The 10,925-nt window shown below is 43.4% G+C and overlaps 1 protein-coding gene across 3 annotated transcripts in view; it reads right to left on the minus strand.

Moving 5' to 3' along the window:
• inppl1a (inositol polyphosphate phosphatase-like 1a) overlaps positions 1 to 10,925 on the minus strand; it is a 51,028-nt gene that overhangs the window by 15,885 nt on the left and 24,218 nt on the right. For all 3 annotated transcript variants that reach the window (XM_077230358.1, XM_077230360.1, XM_077230359.1), the window contains 6 exons: positions 9,483 to 9,679; positions 9,016 to 9,133; positions 8,382 to 8,478; positions 8,166 to 8,304; positions 2,375 to 2,474; positions 1,639 to 1,727 (listed from right to left, as the gene is read on the minus strand). In XM_077230358.1, coding sequence (XP_077086473.1) covers positions 1,639 to 1,727; positions 2,375 to 2,474; positions 8,166 to 8,304; positions 8,382 to 8,478; positions 9,016 to 9,133; positions 9,483 to 9,679 — 740 coding nt within the window. The remainder of the gene's footprint in view (positions 1 to 1,638; positions 1,728 to 2,374; positions 2,475 to 8,165; positions 8,305 to 8,381; positions 8,479 to 9,015; positions 9,134 to 9,482; positions 9,680 to 10,925) is intronic.

The raw sequence follows: 10,925 nt of genomic DNA on the forward strand, positions 1-10,925 counted from the left end.
TGATGGACAGATGCACTTTTATCATGGATAGATGCACTTTTATGATGGATAGATGCACTTTTATGATGGATAGATGCACTTTTATGATGGACAGATGCACTTTTATGATGGACAGATGCACTTTTATGATGGATAGATGCACTTTTATGATGGACAGATGCACTTTTATGATGGACAGATGCACTTTTATGATGGATAGATGCACTTTTATGATGGACAGATGCACTTTTATGATGGACAGATGCACTTTTATGATGGATAGATGCACTTTTATGATGGATAGATGCACTTTTATGATGGATATATACACTTTTATGATGGACAGATGCACTTTTATGATGGACAGATGCACTTTTATGATGGATAGATGCACTTTTATGATGGATAGATGCACTTTTATGATGGATAGATGCACTTTTATGATGGATAGATGCACTTTTATGATGGACAGATGCACTTTTATCATGGATAGATGCACTTTTATGATGGACAGATGCACTTTTATCATGGATAGATGCACTTTTATGATGGATAGATGCACTTTTATGATGGATAGATGCACTTTTATGATGGATAGATGCACTTTTATCATGGATAGATGCACTTTTATCATGGATAGATGCACTTTTATGATGGATAGATGCACTTTTATGATGATAGATGCACTTTTATCATGGATAGATGCACTTTTATGATGTATAGATTCACTTTCATGATGGATAGATGCACTTTTATGATGGATAGATGCACTTTTATGATGGACAGATGCACTTTTATGATGGACAGATGCACTTTTATGATGGATAGATGCACTTTTATGATGGATAGATGCACTTTTATGATGGACAGATGCACTTTTATGATGGACAGATGCACTTTTATGATGGATAGATGCACTTTTATGATGGACAGATGCACTTTTATCATGGATAGATGCACTTTTATGATGGATAGATGCACTTTTATGATGGATAGATGCACTTTTATGATGGATAGATGCACTTTTATGATGGACAGATGACTTTTATCATGGATAGATGCACTTTTATCATGGATAGATGCACTTTTATGATGGATAGATGCACTTTTATGATGGACAGATGCACTTTTATGATGGATAGATGCACTTTTATGATGGACAGATGCACTTTTATGATGGATAGATGCACTTTTATGATGGACAGATGCACTTTTATGATGGATAGATGCACTTTTATGATGGATAGATGCACTTTTATGATGGACAGATGCACTTTTATGATGGACAGATGCACTTTTATGATGGATAGATGCACTTTTATCATGGATAGATGCACTTTTATGATGGATAGATGCACTTTTATCATGGATAGATGCACTTTTATGATGGACAGATGCACTTTTATCATGGATAGATGCACTTTTATCATGGATAGATGCACTTTTATCATGGATAGATGCACTTTTATGGACTTCCAAACAGTAACAGTCATTCACTGCCATTATAAAGCTTGGAAGAGCCAGGACAATTTTATATATAACTCTGATTGTGTTCGTCTGAAAGAAGAAAGTCATATCCTGAGTAAATCATGGGCTAATTTTCATTTATGTGTAAAATATCCCTTTAAGAGTAGTTTTACTGTGATGTGAATGATTTACCCCGGTGGCTTTCTGCTTCTGCCAGACGTACGTGTCCCGCGAGCCGCGCTCGTAACGGTACGTGGGGGGGTACGTGATCTCCTCCTCGACTGGACACACACACACACAGGATATGATGCGGCAGTTAAAGGAAGTTGGTGATGAGCCAAGAGACTCAAATCTCAAAGGCATGTTTAGATAATCTGGAGGAAAAACTCTAGAACAAACATGCGTTTAAAACACGAAACTGTAGAAATGAACACGTGTACATACTTGTACATTAAGTTATATTTCTCACAGAAATATAAAAACCAGGTTTTTAGTAATTAATAAATTAATTAGTACTTATTAATAAACAGTACTTATTAATCTTTGTTAACATTACTTAATAAATATACAACTGTTCAATGATGGTTTATTCAACAATATTATCAGATGCAACTTTTGATTTAAATACTGTATTAGTAAATGTTGAGATGAACATGAACTGAGATTAATGTTCATTGTTAGTTCATGTTAAGTAATGAAACCTTATTGAAAAGTGTTAACAATAATATATATAATTGTATAAATAATATCATATTGAAATATCTCAGATTCTTACTATTGCAATGTTTTTTAAATAACATAAATGAAAGGCTGTACAACAAACAAACAGACAGACATGCAGACACACACACACACAGACACACACGCAGACTCTCACACGCAGACACTCGCACACACACACACACAGTGAGTCAGAGGTGAGCCGCACCGAAGCGAAGGAAGACCTTGTTCTTCTCTCTCTCCAGATTCAGCTGGTCCACCTTCAACAACGGATCGAACTCCTTCCTGTTGATGAAGTTGAGGATTTCCTGTGAGAGAGAGAGAGTCATAAAGTCAGTGTTGAGACGCCACAGCTGTTACAGAGATACACTCCTGCGGACACTAATGTATTGCACTGTGGAATTGTGGGATACACATCAATGAAACGGATCATCCAGGTCTTCCATGCGCACAGAAACTTCACATGCTGTGCACAGTATTCATACTGCAATCATACGCAACATGATGCTTATGAGTGCTTTATTTACCTGGAATTGCTTGTCCAAGTGGAAAAAACAATGCATTGTCAGATATCGATAATAACGTGTTTAATAACGGGATAAAAAAATAAAAAAGGTAATTGCGATTCACACAATTCTTTATTTCTCGCAATAGGGACTTTTTTTCCACAATAAAGAGTTTATATCTCGCAATTGTGACTATTTCTCGCTATTGCGACTTTTTTTCCACAATTACGAATTTATATCTTGCAATACTGACTTTATTTCTCGCAATTGTGACTTTTTCCACAATTGCGAGTTTACATCTCTTAATTCTGACTTTTACTCCCAATTGCAACTTTTTTTCCCCACAATTTTGACTTTTTTCCCTCAATTACAAGATTACATCTCGCCATTCCAGACATCCCAACCTGCAAGAAGTCCTTTCAGGGAGGTATCTCTTTTTGTTGACGGGGGGGGTGGTGGTTTGTTCGGTTTTGTTGACGGGGGTGGTGGTTTGTTCGGTTTTGTTGACGGGGGGGTGGTGGTTTGTTCGGTTTTGTTGACGGGGGTGGGGGTTTGTTCGGTTTTGTTGACGGGGGTGGGGGTTTGTTCGGTTTTGTTGACGGGGGTGGGGGTTTGTTCGGTTTTGTTGACGGGGGTGGGGGTTTGTTCGGTTTTGTTGACGGGGGTGGGGGTTTGTTCGGTTTTGTTGACGGGGGTGGGGTTTGTTCGGTTTTGTTGACGGGGGTGGGGGTTTGTTCGGTTTTGTTGACGGGGGTGGAGGTTTGTTCGGTTTTGTTGACGGGGGTGGGGGTTTGTTCGGTTTTGTTGACGGGGGTGGAGGTTTGTTCGGTTTTGTTGACGGGGGTGGGGGTTTGTTCGGTTTTGTTGACGGGGGTGGGGGTTTGTTCGGTTTTGTTGACGGGGGTGGGGGTTTGTTCGGTTTTGTTGACGGGGGTGGGGGTTTGTTGGGTTTTGTTGACGGGGGGTGGGGGTTTGTTCGGTTTTGTTGACGGGGGTGGAGGTTTGTTCGGTTTTGTTGACGGGGTGGGGGTTTGTTCGGTTTTGTTGACGGGGGTGGGGGTTTGTTCGGTTTTGTTGACGGGGGTGGTGGTTTGTTCGGTTTTGTTGACGGGGGTGGGGGTTTGTTCGGTTTTGTTGACGGGGGTGGGGGTTTGTTCGGTTTTGTTGACGGGGGTGGGGTTTGTTCGGTTTTGTTGACGGGGGTGGGGGTTTGTTCGGTTTTGTTGACGGGGGTGGTGGTTTGTTCGGTTTTGTTGACGGGGGGTGGGGGTTTGTTCGGTTTTGTTGACGGGGGTGGTGGTTTGTTCGGTTTTGTTGACGGGGGGTGGGGGTTTGTTCGGTTTTGTTGACGGGGGTGGTGGTTTGTTCGGTTTTGTTGACGGGGGTGGGGGTTTGTTCGGTTTTGTTGACGGGGGTGGGGGTTTGTTCGGTTTTGTTGACGGGGGTGGGGGTTTGTTCGGTTTTGTTGACGGGGGTGGGGGTTTGTTCGGTTTTGTTGACGGGGGTGGTGGTTTGTTCGGTTTTGTTGACGGGGGTGGTGGTTTGTTCGGTTTTGTTGACGGGGGTGGGGGTTTGTTCGGTTTTGTTGACGGGGGTGGGGGTTTGTTCGGTTTTGTTGACGGGGGTGGGGGTTTGTTCGGTTTTGTTGACGGGGGTGGGGGTTTGTTCGGTTTTGTTGCCGGGGGTGGGGGTTTGTTCGGTTTTGTTGACGGGGGTGGAGGTTTGTTCGGTTTTGTTGACGGGGTGGGGGTTTGTTCGGTTTTGTTGACGGGGGTGGGGGTTTGTTCGGTTTTGTTGACGGGGGGTGGGGGTTTGTTCGGTTTTGTTGACGGGGTGGGGGTTTGTTCGGTTTTGTTGACGGGGGGTGGGGGTTTGTTCGGTTTTGTTGACGGGGTGGGGGTTTGTTCGGTTTTGTTGACGGGGGTGGGGGTTTGTTCGGTTTTGTTGACGGGGGTGGGGGTTTGTTCGGTTTTGTTGACGGTGGTGGAGGTTTGTTCGGTTTTGTTGACGGGGTGGGGGTTTGTTCGGTTTTGTTGACGGGGGTGGAGGTTTGTTCGGTTTTGTTGACGGGGTGGGGGTTTGTTCGGTTTTGTTGACGGGGTGGGGGTTTGTTCGGTTTTGTTGACGGGGGTGGGGTTTGTTCGGTTTTGTTTTGACGGGGGTGTGGGTTTGTTCGGTTTTGTTGACGGGTGTGGGAGTTTGTTCGGTTTTGTTGACGGGGTGGGGGTTTGTTCGGTTTTGTTGACGGGGTAAGCCTGTAAGATCGGCGATACACGATATTATCGTGAGGGGCGGGGCTTACTTATTTGATTATTAACTTGATTATTTAATCATTAATTTGCTTGTTTTATTACTTCAATTTATACAAGAAAATTTTTCTATTTTGCTAGCAAAGGTGGAGTGTTTATTACTAGGCTAGATCAGGTTATTTCCCGGTATAGTGAGGCTCTCTCTGTCTGGATGCACTTCACATACGCGCACTTCAATAAGCCCAAAGAACACAGTTAATGTGTTTTAAATGCCGGGAGAAGTAGAAACTGACTGAGCTTTCAGCATTTGTCTCTGCATTAACGCCGCATTCTCTCAGAGACGACGATGGATATAACGGTATAGTGACTATCTTAATTTACTGGCTTAATATTTCTCTTGTGGACCTACACGATGACTGTGAAAAAATTTTTGTTCGGTTTTGTTGACGGGGGGTGGGGGTTTGTTCGGTTTTGTTGACGGGGGGGTGGTGGTTTGTTCGGTTTTGTTGACGGGGGGGGGGTGGTGGTTTGTTCGGTTTTGTTGACGGGGGGGTGGTGGTTTGTTCGGTTTTGTTGACGGGGGTGGTGGTTTGTTCAGTTTTGTTGACGGGGGGTGGTGGTTTGTTCGGTTTTGTTGACGGGGGGTGGGGGTTTGTTCGGTTTTGTTGACGGGGGGGGTGGTGGTTTGTTCGGTTTTGTTGACGGGGGGTGGTGGTTTGTTCGGTTTTGTTGACGGGGGTGGGGGTTTGTTCGGTTTTGTTGACGGGGGTGGGGGTTTGTTCGGTTTTGTTGAAGGGGGGGGTGGTGGTTTGTTCGGTTTTGTTGACGGGGGGGGTGGTGGTTTGTTCGGTTTTGTTGACGGGGTGGGGGTTTGTTCGGTTTTGTTGACGGGGGTGGGGGTTTGTTCGGTTTTGTTGAAGGGGGGGGTGGTGGTTTGTTCGGTTTTGTTGACGGGGGGGTGGTGGTTTGTTCGGTTTTGTTGACGGGGGGGTGGTGGTTTGTTCGGTTTTGTTGACGGGGGTGGTGGTTTGTTCGGTTTTGTTGACGGGGGTGGGGGTTTGTTCGGTTTTGTTGACGGGGTGGGGGTTTGTTCGGTTTTGTTGACGGGGTGGGTTTTTTTCGGTTTTGTTGACGGGGGTGGGGGTTTGTTCGGTTTTGTTGACGGGGTGGGGGTTTGTTCGGTTTTGTTGACGGGGGTGGGGTTTGTTCGGTTTTGTTGACGGGGGTGTGGGTTTGTTCGGTTTTGTTGAAGGGTGTGTGGGGTTTGTTCGGTTTTGTTGAAGGGTGTGGGGGTTTGTTCGGTTTTGTTGACGGGGTGGGGGTTTGTTCGGTTTTGTTGACGGGGGTGGGGTTTGTTCGGTTTTGTTTTGACGGGGGTGTGGGTTTGTTCGGTTTTGTTGACGGGTGTGGGAGTTTGTTCGGTTTTGTTGACGGGTGTGGGAGTTTGTTCGGTTTTGTTGACGGGGTAAACCTGTAAGATCGGCGATACACGATATTATCGTGAGGGGCGGGGCTTACTTATTTGATTATTAACTTGATTATTTAATCATTAATTTGCTTGTTTTATTACTTCAATTTATACAAGAAAATTTTTCTATTTTGCTAGCAAAGGTGGAGTGTTTATTACTAGGCTAGATCAGGTTATTTCCCGGTATAGTGAGGCTCTCTCTGTCTGGACGCACTTCACATACGCGCACTTCAATAAGCCCAAAGAACACAGTTAATGTGTTTTAAATGCCGGGAGAAGTAGAAACTGACTGAGCTTTCAGCATCTGTCTCTGCATTAACGCCGCATTCTCTCAGAGACGACGATGGATATAACGGTATAGTGACTATCTTAATTTACTGGCTTAATATTTCTCTTGTGGACCTACACGATGACTGTGAAAAAATTTCTTGTTAAACAAGTGTTTGAAGCTGCTTTTGATTTTCACAGAGTTGTGCTGTGTTTGTGAACTAAAGACTGGCCTATATCATTTTAGTGATATTATTATTATTATTAATATTTAGTAATTGAATTGTTTTTAATGTTATTAGTGTCATTAAACTTTTTGTTAATGTGCTATGGAAACAAAATACTGACGAACAACGATGCCGTTTTCATCTTGGATCTGTAGACTATAAGATATGTGTGCGTCTGTTAAAACAAGCACTCTTGACAATTTGTGAATGGATCACCTTGCAATTCAATGTTGATGTGGGATGTAGGCCTATTTTTTTATTCTCTTTTAAAAACATTTTCTTAGAGTAGTCCTTATACGCACGTGTCGGTGTTGTCGCAAGTGTTAGGCTATGTGGTGATGTCGTTATGAATTTAGGCAGGGCATATTAACTGTAGTTCCTAATATTAATTTAATAACAATACTAGCTTTATAATAATAATAATTATAATACTATTAATAATTTAATACGTTCATGGTAAAATGAGCCAATTATCGTATTGATATCATCAAAGGCATCTGCCATCGGCGAAATCTCAGACTATCGTCGATACACAAAACTATCGTCTATCGGCACAACCCTAGTTTATATCTCGCAATACTGACTTTTTTTCTCGCAATTGCAAATTTTTCCCACAGTTAAAACTTTATATTTCTCTATTCTTACTTTATTTGTCACAATTGTGTCTTTTTTCCACAATTACGAGTTTATTTTTCTCCATTCTGACTTTATTTCCACAATTGCTTTTGACTTTATATCTCTTCATTTCGACGACTTCTGCCAATTGCAACTATTTTTTCCACAATTACAAGTTTATTTCACCATTCTAACTTTTTTTCTCACAATTGCGATATTATATCTCGCCATTCTGATTTTATTTTTTGCAATTGCGACTTTTTTCCCACAATTACGAGTTTATATCTCGCAATACTGTCTTATTTCTCGCAATTGCAACTTCTTCCCACAGTTTAAATTTATATTTCTCTATTCTTACTTTATTTGTCGATTGCGACAATTGCGACTTTTTTTCAACAATTCTGACTTTTTTTACTCAATTGCAATATTATATCTCGCCATTCTGACTTTATTTTTTGCAACAGCGATTTTTTTTCACGATTATGACTTTATATCTTGCAATTGAAGACCTAAGTCGGGTATAGATATAATACCATAATATCTCATTAGATTCACATGATTGGCCTCACAACAACTAATGCTGTACACACAGCAGACCATTACATCCAGAGAATACCTCAATGCTTTTATCAAAAGCGTTTCGTTCATGTGTTTCATGGCACTTTACCTGAATGTCCATGTCCAGGCGGTAGTTGAGATCGCCGAACCAGAACAGATGCGTGAATCTCAGCGAGATGTCGAAGGAGTTCAGCTGTTTATCGCCCAGCGACAGCTGACGCAGGATATCCAGATAGTTCTGGTTGCGTCTGCCAGGGGTCAAAGGTCATTAGTAAAAAAAACAACAATGAATTTTGTATTTACTGGTCAGTGTTTCGAGACACACCTGTGGATTTTTTCATTGCCAGACGTCAGGTGACAGTTAACGAAACCAAACGATGTTCCATTAAACATGAAGGACACGCCCACTGCTCCTTTGTTTCCTAGGATTATTAATAAATGTATATAAACGAATCAAACACTGCTGGTTCATGTTCTTCCTCAGGATTTTTTTGTCTTGTTTTCCAGTACGAAATCTAAACCTAAATCTAATCTAAAATCTAAAAAACACTGAGGAAGAAAGTCATTTTTTCCAGTGTTTGAGTGAATTGCCGTGCGTTCTGACCGAGTGTGTTGGCGATTCCTGCACACACAGACATACAAAGACAGTCGTACACACTCACACATACAGACACACACATACACAGTCCTATACACACACACACACAGACAAGAAACACACAGACAGACAGTCTTACACACACACACACACACACACAGACAGACAGTCCTACACACACACACACACACAGACAAACACACACACAGACAGACAAACACACACAAATATATATATATATATATATATAAACACACACACACACACATATATATACACACACACACATAAATAAATACACACACCCACAGAGGAAGAAAGTAATTTTCTGCAGTGTTATAGTGAGTTTGTGTGTTCTGACCGAGTGTGTTTGCGATCCCCGTTTTGACGCTGGACATTCCCACGTGACTGATGCGGTTCTCGTGCTCCGCCTTCACCAACACCACGATCTTAATGTTCCACAGCGTCTGCACTGCAACCTACGACACAGAAACCAACATTCATTCCTCCTGCTCGAGCCTTTCACTCATTAAACTTACTGTGGGTAGTTCAACCGCCGATGAGAAACAGACAAAAACACACATTAAACTCTAAATAAAGTCACAGTCATAACAGTCGTAGCGTCATTAAAACTCAGAATGACTCCTGCATCTGTCTGCCGAGGAGCCGGTTGTTTTTTTATTTGTTTTAAATTAGATACATAAGGTTGTCTTGAGTATGTGTTATGTTTGATACATTTCAGGGTTTTGTTCTTCAATATCCTGCCTTGTCAAACTCTAAATAAAACAAACAAACAAACAAACGAGCCACTGACACACATTCTCTCACCGGTTTATAGTCTATCTCTGTGTATTCCTTGAGTGCGCAGCGGATCGTTTCCACCCATTCCTTATCACACACAGAGTTCTCCTGCGTACCGAACACGTAGATGTCATGAGGGATCGTAACCGCCATCTCATCCAGAGTTTTCCCCAAGCCTCGAGAGGAAATCCACGATCCCATTGATTTAGGAGCAGGAACGCCGCCTGCAGAGAGAGAGACAAAGACTATGACACAAGGACGAGAGGATTTTTATGAGAAATGTTTTGCCTGCCACCATGATGGTAGCCAGGGTGTTGTGGGTGGTCGTCAGGGTGTTGCTAGGGTGTTGTGGGTGGTCGTTAGGGTGTTGCTGATGGTCGTCAGGGTGTAGCAAGGGTTTTGTGGGTGGTCATCAGGGTGTTGCTAAGGTGTTGTGGGTCGTCATTAGGGTGTTGCTAAGGTGTTGTGGGTGGTTATCAGGGCGTTGCTAGGGTGTTGTGGGTGGTCATCAGGGATTTGCTAGGGTGTTGTGGTTGGTCATCAGGTTGTTGCTAGGTTTTTGTGGGAGGTCGTTAGGGTGTTGCTTGGGTGTACACCAGAGCATTGCTAGGGTGTTGTGGGAGGTTATAAGGGTGTTGCTAGGGTGTTGTGGGTGGTTGTCAGGGTGTCGTGGGTGGTCGTTAGGGTGTTGCGGGTGGTCGTCAGGTTATTGCTAGGGTTTTGTGGGTGGTCATTAGGGTGTAGCTCGGAGGTTCGCCAGGGCATTGCGAGGGTGTTGTGTGTGGTTATTATGGTGTTGCGGGTGGTTGTCAGGGTGTTGCTAGGGTTTTGTGGGTGGTCGTTAGGATGTTGCTTGTGTGTACACCAGGGTATTGCTAGGGTGTTGTGGGAGGTTATTAGGGTGATGCTAGGGTGTCATGGGTGGTTGTCAGGGTGTTTTGGGTGGTCGTTAGGGTGTTGCGGGTGGTCTTCAGGGTGTTCTAGGTGCTCATCAGGGTGTTGCTAGGGTGTTGTGGGTGGTCATCAGGGTGTTGCTAGGGTGTTGTGGGTGGTCATCTGGGCGTTGCTAGGGTTTTGTGGGTGGTCATTTGGGCGTTGCTAGGATTTTGTGGGTGGTCATTAGGGTATTGCTTGGGTGTACACCAGGGCGTTGCTCGGATGTTGTGAGAGGTTATTAGGGTGTTGCTAGGGTGTTGTGGATGGTTGTTAGGGTGTCGCTAGTGTGTTGTGGGTGGTCATCAGGGCGTTGCTAGGGTGTTGTGGATGGTCGTTAGGGTGTTGCGTGTGGTCGTCAGGTTATTGCTAGGGTTTTGTGGGTGGTCATTAGGGTGTTGCTCGGGTGTTCACCAGGGCGTTGCTAGGGTGTTGTGGGTGGTTATTCGGTGCTGCTAGAGTTTTGTGAGTGATCATTTTGGTGTTGCTAGAGTGTTGTGGGTGGTCATCAGGGTGTTGCTGGTGGTTGTCAGGGTG

The sequence above is a fragment of the Siphateles boraxobius genome, unplaced genomic scaffold (assembly GCF_051911475.1).
Source record: "Siphateles boraxobius isolate OS27281-9 unplaced genomic scaffold, OSU_SipBor_1 143, whole genome shotgun sequence".
NCBI classification, from domain to species: Eukaryota; Metazoa; Chordata; class Actinopteri; order Cypriniformes; family Leuciscidae; genus Siphateles; species Siphateles boraxobius.